Source organism: Monopterus albus, unplaced genomic scaffold, assembly GCF_001952655.1.
Source record: "Monopterus albus unplaced genomic scaffold, M_albus_1.0 scaffold99.1, whole genome shotgun sequence".
Classification (NCBI taxonomy): Eukaryota; Metazoa; Chordata; class Actinopteri; order Synbranchiformes; family Synbranchidae; genus Monopterus; species Monopterus albus.
Genome location: NW_018127979.1, coordinates 2,364,292 through 2,380,952, shown reverse-complemented (window position 1 = coordinate 2,380,952; position 16,661 = coordinate 2,364,292). Strand labels below are relative to the sequence as shown.

The 16,661-nt window shown below is 39.5% G+C and overlaps 2 protein-coding genes and 1 long non-coding RNA gene across 9 annotated transcripts in view; all 3 read left to right on the top strand.

Annotated features, from left to right (window-relative positions):
• Positions 1 to 8,271, top strand: part of mcf2lb (mcf.2 cell line derived transforming sequence-like b) — a 38,819-nt gene extending 30,548 nt beyond the window's left edge. For 2 of the 6 annotated variants that reach the window (XM_020609358.1, XM_020609360.1), the window contains exons 20-32: positions 1 to 93; positions 186 to 311; positions 559 to 780; positions 878 to 970; positions 1,336 to 1,414; positions 1,582 to 1,651; positions 1,809 to 1,915; positions 2,108 to 2,197; positions 4,378 to 4,443; positions 5,077 to 5,186; positions 6,821 to 6,933; positions 7,028 to 7,131; positions 7,213 to 8,271. In XM_020609358.1, coding sequence (XP_020465014.1) covers positions 1 to 93; positions 186 to 311; positions 559 to 780; positions 878 to 970; positions 1,336 to 1,414; positions 1,582 to 1,651; positions 1,809 to 1,915; positions 2,108 to 2,197; positions 4,378 to 4,443; positions 5,077 to 5,186; positions 6,821 to 6,933; positions 7,028 to 7,131; positions 7,213 to 7,292 — 1,353 coding nt within the window. In that variant the 3' untranslated portion in view covers positions 7,293 to 8,271. The remainder of the gene's footprint in view (positions 94 to 185; positions 312 to 558; positions 781 to 877; positions 971 to 1,335; positions 1,415 to 1,581; positions 1,652 to 1,808; positions 1,916 to 2,107; positions 2,198 to 4,377; positions 4,444 to 5,076; positions 5,187 to 6,820; positions 6,934 to 7,027; positions 7,132 to 7,212) is intronic. The other 4 variants (XM_020609361.1, XM_020609362.1, XM_020609359.1 and 1 more) reach the window with 3 other exon arrangements.
• Positions 8,272 to 9,084: 813 nt separating this feature from the next.
• LOC109965488 (uncharacterized) lies at positions 9,085 to 9,547 on the top strand. Its single transcript, XR_002275656.1, has 2 exons — positions 9,085 to 9,383; positions 9,466 to 9,547. It is a non-coding gene; the product is annotated as an uncharacterized LOC109965488 (long non-coding RNA).
• A 1,512-nt stretch (positions 9,548 to 11,059) lies between these two features.
• Positions 11,060 to 16,661, top strand: part of phf11 (PHD finger protein 11) — an 8,494-nt gene continuing 2,892 nt past the window's right edge. Inside the window, exons 1-14 of one of the 2 annotated variants that reach the window (XM_020609538.1) lie at positions 11,060 to 11,404; positions 12,429 to 12,533; positions 12,622 to 12,755; positions 13,288 to 13,322; positions 13,456 to 13,541; positions 14,884 to 14,954; positions 15,053 to 15,102; positions 15,187 to 15,263; positions 15,352 to 15,374; positions 15,969 to 16,033; positions 16,115 to 16,203; positions 16,295 to 16,320; positions 16,441 to 16,475; positions 16,553 to 16,617. In XM_020609538.1, the coding sequence (XP_020465194.1) occupies positions 11,294 to 11,404; positions 12,429 to 12,533; positions 12,622 to 12,755; positions 13,288 to 13,322; positions 13,456 to 13,541; positions 14,884 to 14,954; positions 15,053 to 15,102; positions 15,187 to 15,263; positions 15,352 to 15,374; positions 15,969 to 16,033; positions 16,115 to 16,203; positions 16,295 to 16,320; positions 16,441 to 16,475; positions 16,553 to 16,617 (972 nt within the window). In that variant the 5' untranslated portion in view covers positions 11,060 to 11,293. The remainder of the gene's footprint in view (positions 11,405 to 12,428; positions 12,534 to 12,621; positions 12,756 to 13,287; positions 13,323 to 13,455; positions 13,542 to 14,883; positions 14,955 to 15,052; positions 15,103 to 15,186; positions 15,264 to 15,351; positions 15,375 to 15,968; positions 16,034 to 16,114; positions 16,204 to 16,294; positions 16,321 to 16,440; positions 16,476 to 16,552; positions 16,618 to 16,661) is intronic. The other variant, XM_020609540.1, reaches the window with a different exon arrangement.

Below are 16,661 nucleotides of genomic sequence, written 5' to 3'. Positions count from 1 at the left end.
GAGTGTCAGAAGAAGCTGGAGCATAAACTTGGTTTAGATTCCTATCTGCTGAAGCCTGTTCAGAGAATTACCAAATATCAGCTGCTACTGAAGGTATGATACTGTTTGTTAGCAGCAAGTCAACGGGACTGTTCTGTCATATTTTCAGTGTTATGAGCTGCTTGTTCATGTGTTTGTGCCTACAGGAAATGCTGAAGTACAGTAAGGGCTGCGAAGGGGCCGACGACCTGCAGGAGGCGCTGACCTCCATTGTAGGCATCCTCAAGGCTGTCAATGACTCCATGCACCTCATTGCCATTACAGGGTATGAGGTAAGACATTAAACAAAATCCATGTTTGATATAGACCTCCAACTCTCTGATGTAATGTGGAAGACAGACACATAACACACAACATGAATATGATATTGTGTAAAAGCCAAACTGATTTATGAAAAAGTGAGATTGAGTTGTTTAAATATCAAATCAGGCCCTATTTACTGTACTTTAGAATATGTAAAGCATGTTGTAAGTCAGCTCTACTTAAAGCATCTTTCCCTTTATCTCTTTCCTCTCTCAGGGTAACCTCAGTGAGTTGGGTAAGCTGTTGATGCAAGGCTCATTCAGCGTGTGGACAGAGCACAAGAAAGGTCATGCCAAGGTTAAGGATCTGGCTCGTTTCAAGCCCATGCAGAGACACCTCTTCCTCCACGAGAAAGCCCTGCTCTTCTGCAAAAGGAGGGAGGAGAATGGCGAGGGCTATGAGAAAGCTCCCTCTTACAGCTTCAAACAGTCTCTGAGTGTGAGCACCTCCTTTGTTGCAGTGTTGATGCATTTGTCTCTTACATTGCCATTCATTTGTATTTATAAAATCTTTCCCTCACTATCTTTATTAACAGATGAGTGCTGTGGGTATTACTGAGAATGCAAAAGGAGACAACAAGAAGTTTGAAATCTGGAGCAACTCCAGAGAAGAGGTTTATATTGTTCAGGTACAAAGAAGAATTCATGTTTAGTGATATTCTGCATTTCTCTAATTGTCCACAGATCCTTTGAAATGGCCAAGAGCTTTACTGTTGTCCAAAACATATTAAAACACACCAGTGAGCAGTAACATGGCACTGGGTGACAGTTCCCTTATCTATGCCTTGGTGCCATAAATTTTACAGTTGTTTTAGTAATATATGCAAAGATGACAGTGCAGGTATTTCAGGAGCTTACCAAGGCCTTGAGACAGGCTCACACATTGTTAGTTTTTGGTCTTTTTTTATTGAATTTGTTGATGATACGAAGGTGCAGTATACTGTTTCTGAACAATGGAAAGTATTACACAGCTTACGCGAGCCTGATATTTCAGGCACCGTCAACAGAAGTAAAAACCACCTGGGTCAATGAGATCAGGAAGGTTCTGACAACCCAGCTGGAGGCATGCAGAGGTACAGAAAGAGCACAAACCTCTCATTACAACATATTGTGTAAATTAATGTTGACCTGAGTTTGATTCCAGGTTAAGATCATGTTAATATAAGTGTTTAACCAGGCACTGAAACGCTAGTAGTTTACCAATAATGACAGTCATTGTTCTCCCTGCGTGTTTGAGAAGCCAGCCAGCAGAGGGCACCAGACCAGGTCTTTCAGTTTCCGCCTGCACCCAGTGGAACAGCAAGTCTGAGGTAAGTCTGTATTCCCCACCAGATTTATTCTCTCTAAACAGTTTACAAGAGTTTGATTTGCTTACGTGCTTTAGTTGAAATGTGGATAATCAGTCCTGTAAACAATCCTTCCAGAGGCTGCTGAAGTTTCACATGTTTCACTGCTGTTTGCCCACAGTCCATTCAAGTCTAGTCAGAAGAGCTTTAAAAAGGGAGATGAGACAAAAGTTGAGCCCTGCAGCATTGATGCCCACTCCTCTTTTTCACCTAAGCCCACAGGAAAAGGTGAGTACAGAGGGCAAGAGAGATCCATATGTATTACCCCTTTGTGTTTGATGATTAATCCATGTCTAAACTTTCTTTTACAAGAATAATGTAGCCTCTTCCCACTTTGTTGCTTTTATTGCTTTACTCTTGCTGAACTTTCCTTCTTTCTTCCTTTTCTGTCTGTCCTGTCTTGCTTTTCCGCTGGGTCAGATGAGGCTGTGACAAGCCCGACCTCAGACAGAGCTGCTGTGAAAAAGCGTTTTACTTTACAGGGCTTCAGTAACCTCAAAGCTCAGAAAGGTAACTGCAGGCCATTGTCAGTTTTCATATCCAACATATCACGTTATTTTCTGCATTTGTGAAATAAAAATATGTTTTTCTATTTAGTAGAAAATAATTTAATTGAGTCATTTAAATAATAGATAATTTGGAAATATGCTTATTTGCCTTCTGACTGAGAGTTAGGGGAGAAGTTGGACACCACTGTCATGTCTAATGAGAAGACTAGAGAGAGTTCCTGCTCATTACTAAAGAAACCACATTTAAAGGCCACAAATTATGCTCATTTTCAGGTTTATATTGTTATTTAAAGGTTCTACTATACTACTACTATACTCTGTTTTAGCTCCTGGCCCCACTCCCAAAAAGCCAAGTCTGCCCCCTGATTGGCCAGCTCCAACAGGAGCCGCCTACCAATTTCAAGCCATGCTTCCAGATTCTGGACAGCTCTGGTTTTATCTCTGCTAACACCTTTAGTCACCTTTAGCTGCAAGTTAAACAGGCTCACTTCATACACAAGCAGTAAAATAACTTTAAAATAGCAACATGTACAGCACCAGGATGTGAGGTAGACTCACGACAGTTGGAATAGATCCATTATTGAGCTTCAGTCTGTAAGTAAATCCAGTGTTTTACTGACCCACGTTGAGAAAGCACTGTGACATGAAATGAATAGCACATAGCATGCAACATTTTAAGGAGATCTTCAGGAACATTTCTACAATAAATTTACAACATCCACTGTGTTTTCACTGGCTCTGAAGATGGAAATAAGCACAGAATCAGAATCTGCTTTATTGGCCAGGTGTGTCAGACACATGAGGAATTTGACTCTGGTACATTGGCTCTCAATGTGCATATACATATCCCCATGCAAGGCGCAAGTAAACAGTAAACCAACATAAGGCTGTGTAATATAACAAAATAAACAGTATTAACAAACAACAGTGTAAACAATGCAAAATAAACAGTATAAACAGGCAGTAAACATTGCAGACAGACAAAAGAATGCTCATTGTGAAATGAGATAAATAGGAATAAGATAGACTACTTAAAAATAGAGACCTGTATGGATCTGTATAATCTGTACAATGTATATTTACAGGTATTCTACTGAGGGTTATTGTCCAGTCATACTGTCATGGGTCAAGTGCTCATCAGAGTGACAGCCTGGGGGAAGTAACTGTCCTTGTGCCTGGTTGTCTTGGTGTACAGTGACCTGTAACGCCGTCCAGAGGCGAGGAGTTTGAACAAATTATGTCCCGGGTGTGAGGGGTCTGCAGTGATCCTAGTAGATACTTTCATGCTCATTTGTTCAACCAACAACCAAGTAGAAATCATGCTTGCCTCCAAGTCTTGCAATGTTGCTGTTCTAGCAAGAAAATCACAATGGCGGACCGGTAGCACCAAAACAGATCTGAGTGGGAGGAGGATCTGTAAAATGAGTTGCTGTGTCATTTCGTATGGACCCATAAAAAGAGACAAATCTGAACAACATGTTCAAGGAGGGGTTTTTACAAATGTGGGAAAAGCAAAACAGGCAGGGGTTGCCCTTTTGTCATGTTTTGTGTGTCTCTATACACACCAGAGATCCATGTGATTGTCAGAAAAGGCTCTAAAAGTGCATTTTGCATAATATGTGTCCTTTAATGTGCTAGTTTGTGAGCTTTAGCAGTGTTGGCAGGAGGATTATTTGATTCCCCAAACTACATCCATTAAAGAATTCATCTATTTTAAAGTCAGTAGGTCAAGCACTGCACGTTTCCCTTCACAGACCTCTCACCTACTGATGCATTTTACATTACCCATGATGATCCTGCCAATACCACGTATCACACAGCTCTAGACCCCAGTTTTATTAAATTCAGAGCAGTGTTGTGTTGATGATATTGCTTTTATGATACATAGAAAAGGCAGTTCTTCATTTCAAGAAGCATCACAACATTGAACTGCGCTTTGTAGATGCTCTCTTTATTGAAATAAGCTTTCCTCTGTTTTAACTGTCTTTCCCCAACACTTCTAATTCACTGTGCCTGTGTCATATTAGTGAAAGCTAAATATTGCAACTTCTTCTTTGACTTTGATTTTTTTTTTTCCACCTCCCATCAGAATATACCTTTTGGCTGTCAGTATGATGGTCGTGGTTTCTTTCATGCCTCAAACAACCATCCTTGTCTGTCCTTTTTCTTGCCTCATGGTAGGATCTCCCACCAGTCCCGACCATAAGACAAAACGCCAGAGCGACCCTACACCATTCGGCTTCAAAGGTAGGTCATCTGTTCAGCAGCAGCGACATGACATCCTCTCCCTGCCTGGTTAGTTGGTTATTCATGATGCCTGAGCACAGCCAAGGTCTCTAACTCTGACTTTGATTGGCTGTAGCTGCTGCAGGGTGAGTTGACTGGTTGTGTTTCTATTGCCTCCTGTCCTTCAGATGCTCATCCTCCTCCCATCCATCTGAGCAGGGCCAGGTGGTTCAGCACCTCTAGTCTCTTACAGACAAAGTGGAGAGGTATACTGGCACAACCTGGCTCACACTGGCTGTGTGTTGGACCCACTGTTTCACTACTAAAACCCCTGTAGAGATGATCTCGTTCTATTTTTGCATCCGATTTGTCCACGTTTCTTTCAGGCCTAATGAAAAGCATAGAAGTGCATAGTGATATGGAGAAATGGTTGTGTAAAATATAGTGTCGCATGCCCATGTCCCCAGTCGTATGATATGCTGGGACTCCTGGGATTAGATGTTCCTCCTCTTTGTTCACAAAGAGCTTTTTGTGCTTCTTAATTTCATACTTTCACACATGTATATCCTTCACTGCAGGTCACACACACATCTGACAGCAACTAAAGTTAAGCATTGTTATAAACTAGCACCTGTGTTTCCCTCTTGCCCTCAGGCTGGAACAAGGACTTTGTGTCCATGGATGCCTCAGAGGAGCATGATGGCTATTCCAGTGCTGAAGATCCTCTTAACTCAGACCCAGAAGAGGACAACAGCAAGAAGCTGGTGAGTCACAGTGCGTTACAAACATGTCAGTCTGTTTATCTTTGTATTAGTCACACTGTGGAAACAAAAGCCTGACTATGGTCAAATTGTATGAATTTGACTGAAGCTTTTTTGTTAAGTTTAGAGTAGGGCTGAGTTTTGGGCATGAGGTGGTTATAAATAAAGTTAAGATGAAGCTCCCACAGAGTAAATGTAAATCTTGATTTATGATTCTGCATTAAATCTACACCATACCAATGGTGTAGGTAATGTGTAACTTTGTACCCTACATGGTAGCCTGATGTGCACCTCTCCAGAAAAGACGGCACAGACAACAACGAGTGTGATTGGTTACATTGCATTTCCTCAATCAAGTCTCAGTGGTAGGACAAGCACGGAAAATCCCCCCTTGTTCTGCCTCAGTTTGTTCAGTGGTTGTACAAACTCTCTCCTCTGACATCTTCTCTCTCATCTTTGTTGCAGTAATTTCAGTAAAAGTAACTGCTGTTCAACATCTATTATTTTTAACTCCAACATGACCTGCTCAGTTTCAGTTGTCATTGTTTGTAAGTGCCAATGAAATGCAGCACAGGCATACTACTGCCAACTAGAGTTTTGGGAGTGTACGTAACTGCAGAGCAATGCAGACGCACTAGCACACAAGTATACATTTGCATAGCCTGCGTAAGCTCTATGTAGATTAAACGCAGCACCATAAATCAAGCTTAAGTTAGTGCAACGTCCTAAATCTGTTTGTGTGTGCATATCCAGTGAGTAAGTGTGCAAATAATGTTTTTGTAAAAGGTTTCAACAAGCCATGAAACTCAGAGTTTTGACCATGTGATGGTAAAGGACTGTTGAAACCAATACTGAAATAATTAGCAGCAGTTACTGTAGCTGTACTGTTCATGAGTCACATAATTAGATCATGATCCATGTTATAGCGAACACTGTCCATTCTGCCTGTACAGCCTAGCTTTTACTGTACGTTAATTTATGTCCTATCTTTGCATTCATGTGGATTTTAAATTTTAATTAAATATGAAGTATAATATCTAGATTTCATCACACTTATTGAACTACCTTCCTGTTTTTGAAAGTGAACTGTTTTATCAACACTTCTCAGTTATAATTGTAGATAATGGAGTAAACCACATGTAATGTGTCACATTATTAGGTTCTTCGTTACTAATATTCTAGTTTTAATAAATGCTGGTGTTTTATAACTTTTAATTTCAGCTTCATTAGATTTTTTTTTAAATGGGTTATTCATATTTTTGAGCACTTGGGAGAGGCAGAGCAATCTGTACTACTGATATTCATCAGAGAGCAGTTGCTCATTAACACAGCCAGCAGACACATGCTCTACTGTGTTCATCAGCTAGTTGCTAACTTTGTCTGTGTGCCTTTAAGCATATATTGGTTTATCAGAACTTTTGCAAAAAAGAGCTCCCTGCTGCCTGGAAGCATTCTTTGATCCATATCACAATACTGATTAGTGCAGCTTTAAAGTTGACACATTTTGACTCCAATTATTTGTCCATTCATAGCACAAAATTACCTTATGTGTTACTGTTACACTTGATCTGCCAAGGTTGGTTCTTTTCTAATTTCACATTGTTTCCTCATCTGCTTCTTATCTTGACTATGAACAGTGTGCTGGAAAATATACAGTGATGGCAGACTATGAGAAAGGTGACGCTCAAGAGCTTACAGTAAAGAGTGGAGACGTGGTGCAGCTGGTCAGAGAGGGGGACGATGGACAGTGGTGAGGATACAGCCTCAGTGCTGCCTGTAAGAATTAAAAACAGCTTAGAGCAGCACTGCTATAACACTGCTAATGTGTGTCTGTGGTCATGCAGGTTTGTACGTAACCTGAGCACCGCCAAGGAGGCCTGGGTCACTGCTGCTAATCTTATCACATTCATTGGAAAGTCAATATCTTGTCAGTCTCTCACCAGCTCAGGTATGCAAACAAACAATCTCAAATACAGTGTTTGAGATATGGACCCGTAATTGTTAAGAGTGCTAAATGTGTTGCTAACAGAAGGCAGCGGCTCTGGACACCTCAGCACATCGTCCAGCTGCAGTGAGACTGACACCAACCTCTGTGAAATCAAACCCTGAACTCCTCAGCACTTCTTCCATCACCAGACTGCCCTCCTGAATGCTAGCATCACGTGGCTATCCGTGCTGTATTGCCAACATCAGTACTCATAAGAATTTTGTAGGGTTTCCACAGAGAGTATTTTTTCATTATTTTATCATGCACATACACCATGTTATAAATTCACCGTGGTGCCATTGTACAGTGACGATATTTCACAGTAGAGTAGACTGATCTTCCTCTAGTGGCACACTTTGATTATTTTTATGCAGCATCCATGTGATTATACTGCAAGCGATGCATGAATGGGCCAGCAAGACTGATCTCAGTTAATGCATCTGTTTGTTCTTCAGTTTACAAATGGGGATCATATAATGGATGAAAGTTGTTTATCTTCATCTGTGTTCACCCAGAACTTTTTATTTTCACTGTTACTGTAAATAAAGAAAGTGGGAGAGACAAGTACATACAGCTTGTTTCGCTTGAATTAGTTTTTTCTGAGAGCGATCACCTCTGTGACTTGTTTCTTTCCTTTTGTGTTTATTTATTTGTAAGAGCAAAACATCCACATATTTAGTTACCTTTTTAATTTGCTTCTGACCTTTCCTTTTCTTAATGTCTGGTTAAACTTTTCTTGTTTGCCATTTGTCTCAGTTAAAAAACTTGCTCTGCTGCCAGCTGTCCGGAATCTGTGTATGAGCTTTTGTCTTTTCTGGTCTCTGTCGACCAAATGATCGAACTCGTTACGAGTTTTCATGTACGCTGCAGTTTAAAAATGTTTCTCAATGTGAATAATCAGATCACTGTATAGTGCTAACTTATTCCCTGGAGGGATCGTGTTCTGAATGTAGATATTGTTCATTAATATCTGTTGGTCATGAGATGTTTATTATTGGAGATGCTATATTGTACATTATGTATGGTGATGTCACTATATAGTGACTTGAATTTCTTTTTTTTTACATAAACGTGATAATTCAAAAACGGTGTTTTGTGTGTATCTAATTTTTCATGTGTGATACTGCCTGTATGCACTAAAAGCTACTTTTGTTTCTTTGTTAGAAATTAACCCAATTCTTTTGTTGGAAGCATGAGAAGTGAAGACAGGAGAGGACTTTAAAATCAACAAAGTTTACTGAAAGTCTGAGCACAGGTAGGCCTTACAGCGCTGGGATCAGAGAGACCGAGCTCCCGCAGGAGTTCCATCCTCTGAACCCCAAATTAAGGTCTAACAATACATTTTATCTTCTTGGGCTGCTCCGCCCTGGACAGGGGTGCAACCTTCAATAGTTCGTGATTGTATTGGTCATTTGGTGTGAGCCGGAGCTCACACTTCCATGTTGAAATATGGTAAATCTAGTTATGTGTGTGTCTATCAGGTGGCGGTTTGGTCTTAATCAAGCGCACAGAACAATGGGTTATCGGGTTGCAGGCCCCCTGTGTGTGTGATGCTAATAAGTATGCTAAACTGGCCAAATGGTCATCTCAGGTTGTGACCCCCCCTGTGTGTGTAACAGAACTTGGAATATGCTATGTGGGTCTAGGTGTGGGTGTGAAACAGGTCTCTGTTAAAATGTAAATAGGCTGTCTGGTCACAAAGAGATGCAGACATCCTGTCTCTACACAGACGTTATAGCAGACAGTTTCTACCTCAGCATCACTTGATTCTCATCAATACAATTGTAAGATACATAAGAAAGGAAAATAAATGCATTAAGAATAACCAAAGCTCAGTAGTTCTGGACAATCATCAATACAGCTGTAATATGTATAAACAGGGAAAATAAAGTTATGAAAAGTAACTAAAGGGAACTAAATGTAGCCCAAGTGTGAAATGTTTGAACAAGTTCAGTGTTACTTCTGGGAAAAGACTTTAGCTTATGTTAAAACAAGTTGCAGTTCATTGAATGCTATGAAAGGGTTAATATCTTGGCGCCGCTGGTTGACTGTGAGCTGACCAATCAGTAAGCTGAATAGAATAGTTGGCACGCGCTAGTTCCGTATTCCAGTATCCATGTTTTCCAGCTTTCTTTGCCTCTGCACGGGTACTCTGCCTGCATGCTGCTCGGAGAAATAGCAAGGACCCTTTTTGTGTCAATTGCGTGGAAAAAGTAAGACATTATGTTTTAAAATACAGTCAGCTTATTCTGTTAGTGTCCAGAGGTAATTGACTTGTATGTTGTTATGTGTAAGCATTGTAGAACGGGGTGCATAACCAAAACACCCGCCGACCAGCTGACATAAAAGAGAAAAGAAGTGTGATAACTACTCAACGGTGAGCTATATTGTCCGAGTTATTTGATTTATTATGTCAAATGTTTAGAGATGGTTGCACCTGTATTAAGCTGAAGTTATTTTATCTTTGTGACCTAGTTGCTGTGAACTGTGGATGGGGAGAATGGTGGGTCGAGTTGTATGTTGTGTTGCTAAGCTATGGTAATTCAAGGGTCAATTTTTTGTGCATTCTCTTGCTGTTACCGGTGCAGAGAGGGATAAATAAGCACGTGAGCCTAAATGCCCTAAGTTATAATGCTGTGAGTTAGTTCTGCCTGTTTAAGGGTGCACTGTGTAACTTTATTTTCTAATACCAAGATGTTTATTAAGGAGCTGTGGTTGCCATTTGAATGCATTGGTTGTTGATTATATTTGCATTTTACAGTTATATTAATTAATGTATGGGAAATGTATGAAATTAGACACGATTGAATTTTGTAAAGAGTATGAAACTGATTTCAGTCATTTTGATTGGTCTGATCTGTTGTAGGTCAGGTTTTTTTTTTTTTTTTGGTAGAAGAAAAGAAACAAAATAGTGACCGCTGAATCATCTGTACAAATGCTTCTTGCTAAACCAGGACCAACATACACAAAGTACCTGTTAAACGTATCAACTGCATCCTCCATTCTGTTGACCAGTGTATCATTATCCATAAAATATTGGGGGTAGTTATTCTTGCTGGGACTATTCCTAATCAATTTATTTAATATATTCCAAGTACCTCTCATGTTATTTTTATTATCCTCTAATACTTTAGAATAATATTGTTTCTTACATCTCCTCAGAATCTCAATTAATTTGTTCTTGTACTTGTGTAAAATTGTGTTAATACATTTTGAGCTTTACAAATCTAACTATTGTGTTGCTCTTTATTGACATTCCTCCCTGGCTCCTTGGGAAATCTGGTCTCTTCTGGTACTGGTCCAAATTTGACGTTTCTTCGAATATCTAACTGTATCTATCCAAAGAGGATTTAGGTGGAGGTTACAAAAAGGTATGAGAAGTAACTAAAGCTTATAAAGTAACTAGAGTCTATAAGACTCAAATCTTACATCTTGTTACATCTTGATCCATCTTTCTGTGCCTAAAGTAGGCAAAATCATAGGCCTACATTTCGGAAATATCAGATACACGTTTGTGAACATATTGAAACCAGAAGAGAGCGTCATGGTGTCTGAAAGCGCGAAAGTCTTCAGGGCTATAAATGAAAGTGAAACTATTCTTCTGGGTTGCCAGGTTTGTTCAAATCTACAATTTATACTCTTGTCTGGAGTTTCTAGACCAAGTACAGTCAGTTGCCGTAAAAACACCAGTGCAATCATAACCTGGATTTGGTTTTCTATGGTCAGGCTGACTGGGACAGTGCTTTCATCTAGTTTTGTTAAAGTCAGCTCACGCTATACAGAGTTTTGTATATTTTAGGACATTGAAAGGAAGATGATTGTTTAAAAGTAGAATTTGGATGTTTAATAACTGTTTTAATGCTAGTCTTACTATTTTGAGACAAAAGTACAATATTTGCCTTTAAAATGTAGAGACGGCGAAGTATGAGGCACTAGAAAACAATCCCCCGGTTGGCCTCCGGGGGATTGTTTGGGTACAACTTGGCAACCACCAACCAAAAAAAGAGGTTTACGAGTGTTGCGGTTCAAGGAACGAAAGCAATTTGGACTGTGTTAAAGTAGTAAATCCTTGCTTGAACACAGTTAAACACTTGATGTAATTCCAGGAAATCTGTTTGAAGAAATGGGCCGCGATGGAAAAGTGTCCTGCGTACTCTGTCACCGGTCCGAAGAGACGAAAACAACCGGATCGTTGTCAACCAAAGACAAAGTCACTGCTCATGAAAATTGTTTGGTAAATAACCTACCGTTTTGCTTATGGGTCTTAATTCTCTTCTAACCTGTGGCTAATGATCTAATTCTATCGAGCTGTGCATTGAAATGTTCAGATTTGCTACAAGGAGACAGGTGGTAGCGATTAGTGTCGTTCAAACTAACAGCTCGTCGTTACTAGTGATGTGTAGTTCACGAACGATTCATTCATTTTGAACGAATCTTTCCCATGACTCGAACATCGGGTCGTCTCGGGGAGTGATTCGTTCATGTTATGTTAACCGCGCATGCGCAACAGCGCATAAGATTTGACACCTTTCGAGTCCTCTGTTTCGAGTCGTTCGTTTTTGTAACGTGACATGACCGCTTTGTTGGATACAAAATTAATTTTCAACCGTCCTTACAGTTTTTTGTACTCTTACTGTTACGTGATGCATTTATTTTTATTATAAAATAGCTTTTTATTTCCTACAGCCTATAAGTTTGCGAATATCTGTCAATATGGTTCTCTTCCATAACACTGAATGTTTTAATAAAGAGTTGGTTAATGCTTTAAACTTCATCAGGCAGATTATTTTTCTATACTATACAGAAGACAGCATGGCATAGCTTAGCTTAGGATGTTAGGTGACAAAAGACCAAACGAATTTGACCCAAAATATCGGAGGTGAAGTGATGAAGTAACAGACTGCATAGCCTCAAGACACAGGTACCATATTACTTATATGACCTTGGCTACATTACAGTTGTTTCTTATTCGAAACGTCATCAATATGTGCGGAAGTAGATGGGGAATTAACATGGAACATTTTAATTACATTCTGCTGAAATGAACGAAATGACTAAAAAAAAGATTCGTTCATTTTGCTGAACGAGATTCAAAGAACCGAATCGGTAAAACGATCCGAACTTCCCATCACTACAACATGCAGCTCCGTACAATGCAAGCAAACAACTTCACATGAAAGGTTTATTCCTGCTATTTTGTATAACACTTAAATCTACATTTTTAAATCACCATAACTCATGTTCTTTGTGCTGTGCAGGTGTTTGCCTCTGGTATTTATTGCAAGTTATCACCAGAGTTCGACGACCTGTTCGGTTTCTCTGTAAAGGATGTGGTGAACGAGGTGAAACGTGGAAGCAAACTGGTAAGGATTGTTTTCAGATACCAATTGGCCAAATCTACCTGTTTGCCAGAAACTATTTTGAGCTGTGTTAATTGTGTATTTGCATTAGCATTGTAGCAAATGTGGGGCAAAGGGTGCCACTGCTGGGTGTGAACTCAAACGCTGCAAGAAGTCCTACCACTACCCCTGTGCTGTTGAAGATGGCGCTGAGTCTATTGAGGATGAAGCCACAGGGAAATACGGGCAAGTCCAACATATTACTTTATTTTTATGCATGTGTATGTACAGTGTATCCAACACATGGTAAAACACAGCAAATACAGACTAGACACACTTCAAAAAGAACTGTGTGCTCAGCAGTAACAGACATTCCTCTGTTTCTCTTACCTGTTGCACCTGTTTGTATTTCAAGAAGTACAAATATTGCACTTCATTTTTAGTTGGAGGTTCAAAAAAAGCGACAGAAAAGTAAAAGTTTAATACAATTAAGCTTTTCATTAAAGAAAAGTTGCAAAAATGTTTGTGCATGCTGGCAATTACAGTTCTTGGAAAGAAAATTGGAATCAGCCAAAATTGGAAGCGGCAGGTCAGACTTAAAAAAATTCGAATTGGCCTTGAAAATTACAGTCGGTGCATCTCTTCTAAAAATGGTCATGCATTGTAACACATGCTATGCTGCTGCAGATATCTGTTTTTAATTGTGGTTCTTATTACAGTTACAGAAAAAAACCTGATTGTTTTTGTAAAACTACCTTTATGTGTTTTTATGCCTCAGGCTGTACTGCTCCAGACACAAACAAGGACAGCAAAGTAAGTGGGCGACTGAGCTCCAGACACAAACAAGGACAGCAAAGTAGGTGACTGAGTTTTTGCCTTTCTTCCTATCTTTTTGGAACCCTTCCTTGTTCAGTGTATGAGACATTGTTTTTCTTTTCTGGAACAGATGACAGCGACTCTGGAAATGGATGTACACCTGTCTCCAACAAACCTAAAACCTCCAAAAATGATAGTGAAACTGGATCATCTAAGGTCTGATTAATGGAACTGTCTCCCACACAGACTTAAAAGCATGTCATGTAAAACTGCAAGTCCTTAATATAGGCTCAGTAATTTCTTGAAACAGCTGGGCGCTGTAGTTTGCAATAAATATTACTCAAGCCAGAAGAAATAGGGCATTTTTAGGGATGCAGCGATACCGATATCAGTATCGGGACCGATACCACCCTCAGGTACTTGTACTCCTAAAAGTTGTCAGATACTACGCACTGATACCACTAAAAGGCTACATTGCATTAATCACGCTGGCTGAGCCAGTCAGTGGTACAGGTACAGTAGTTAGTATTTTACTGCAACAACAATGCTCGATATGTGCAACAAACTCCAGCAGCAGTGAAGAGGGTAATTAATTAAGCGCCTGTTGAACAAGCAGAACACAGCAACAAACTTGAAGTCATGCGACGTCTTCACTCTTCTCGTGGTCAAACTGCCTACCCACTAAATCCACACGGTGCTCGTTCTGCTGACTGTAGTGAATTGTTGAGGACAAGAAAAAACAAACACTCATTTTATGTAGCTAAAGGTGGAGTCAGAGCTCTGTGTGTGAAGATGAGTTGAGTCCTTGTGGAATTGGAGACTGAGACCAGCAGCTCCTACAGCAGTGCATGTAGGCTGTGTGTCCGGCAGGGAGGGCAGGGTGAAGCCACAGGTAGCCAGTTTAAAGTAACAACATGTGCCCTCGTTAAATTGCTGACTGTGATATTATGTGCTCCCAAACTGTTGTGAAATAATTTCGTTACACTCCTATAAAGCCTAAAAACCGCTGTAGTAGAGTGTATTGTGCTGTAGCTTACAGACCTTCAGTCAGTTGCACGTTATATTCAGTAGGAGTGGTGGCAGTGCTTTGTTTATCACAGTTTTCAAATGTGCACAGCCTCCTGTTATATTTTAATTAATCATCATGAGGGAAATCTCATGAAGATAAAAAATTGTAGTTTTTTTATGGTCATTGTAATTTTTCTAGTAGAGACACAGTACTTGTATTATTACTCAGTATTAGCAGGAACTCAAATGTAAGTATTTGTACCTTGTCTGAAAAATAGTTTTCTATTACAAACACAGGGTTTTATGTTAATGAATGAACATGTCACTTAGTACAATAATGTGAAATGAAATGACCATTTACTTCCACAAATAAATACCAAAACAATTACATCTAAACAACGTTTTTTTTAACTTATCCTGTTACTGAGTAGAATAAATAAACCCAAATTAACAAATAAACAAAAATTTTCAATGAGAAATATCACATTTGATGTTTTAATCTAGTCCTAGTTGACAAGTGATGTAATGATATGCATTTTATTTTTATGAGGTATTTTGCCTTGCCTGTGAGAAGAAAGAAGGAAGTATCAGTTTGGAAAGTTTGGCTAATAACATCGTTAAGTAAGTGTGTTCACATTTTACTGACATTTTCCTAGTCTGCTATTAACATCAGTATCTGATCTCACTGCGACAACCATGTACTGTGTGTGTGTTTTTAGATTGTATTGTGACAAACATGCTCCTTCATCATTTAAGAGGAAAGCCAGCGGTGAGTCCTCTTCCAAGTGTCTCATTGATTACTGGGTTGTTTTTCTTCTTAGTACAGCAGCTTAAATATTTTTCTTCTCGACAGATGATCCTACAGCAGCTGGACCGTCTGACGGCAGTGATTCCAACCCCTCCAGCAATGTGATGCATTTACATTCAAAGGTAAAAATATTATGTATAGTCACTTAAAAAAGGCTTTTGAATACTAATTTATTTCTTTTCTTCCCCCCCCCCCCCCCCCTGGGAACAGAAACAGCTGATTTTTAGTGACAAGTAAGTGTGTGATCAACTTTTCAGTTGATGTTTTAAAACCTGTGTCGAATGTGTTGCATCTCATGCTTACTGCCATTAGGACCACTCAAATGATTATTTCTAATATGAATGTTATAATATTTTGTCATTTCTATTCGTTTTTTCTTATACAATTACATCCTTGGTTTTTTTTGTTTGTTTGTTTTGTTTGTTTCCTTTGTTAACATGAGCATGCACTGCTATTCACTCAAATTTTGGCCACAGTTAACAGACCATAATGGCACGCCATGTATTTTCATTAGAGTACCTGATTTTAAAGCATTTTTAATCTATCAATGTTGACACACTGGTAGAAATTGGTGCTACGGTAGAGTATGCTACGTTAGCAGCGTGGCTAACCAAAACAACAGAAACTAGCGGACTGGAGACATGAATGAAGCCACTTATGTGAACTCGTCACAACGTGGTTGTATCGTACATGCCTACAACACTCTCTGCAACCTCTCATTCCTCTGACCAATGCAGCCCCTTGAGTAAAAACACAGCAGGGATCAGCATTTTACCGCACTCGGTCTGAATGCACGCTTATGATGCCATCTCTGTCCTTTGTCACAGGCAGGGAGAGAAACATAAATCTAAAAGATGCAGAAGGAGAATATCAGATGATTCTTCAAACTCAGGTTAACCACCTTACAATAAATGACAGAATGCAACCCATGTGGGTTTAGTGCTCTTAATTTCTTCTTCATCTTCTTCTTCAGATGAGAACAAATCTAACAAAGATATGGAAATATTTGCCCCTTTGGAGTCGGATTTAGAAGAGAGTGCAAACGCTGTTCCAGAGAATGAAGTGAGTCTAATCTTTGATTATTTCTCAGCAACATCATCATTATGGCTTGAAGATGTTTAATAATCTGATATAAATTTTTCTTTTTCTCCAGTTGTTGACTGTGCTTCAGTTGACCAGGTAAGTCTTATTCTCCTACTCATGAAAAATTTGTAATAATAACAAGTTAGAATTTTTACCTCTGACATCTCAAAGTACAGTAGAGAATAATTTTTTTAAAATGCTGTTCTCCACTCATAGAAAACGCACTGAGAGTCCCAGAGGGTCCCCCTCAGGTAAACAGCCACAGCAGATTGCAGCATATGTAGCACTGTGTACAACTGGTCTGTAAACTCCTGCTGTCTCCCTTTAGCAACTCAGCTTAGAGATGAGAACAGAGATGGAAATGAAGAAGAAGATGAAATAGTCATACCTTCAGTGAGTTGTGCATATGGCTTCATTGTCAAACCTGTGTCCTACCT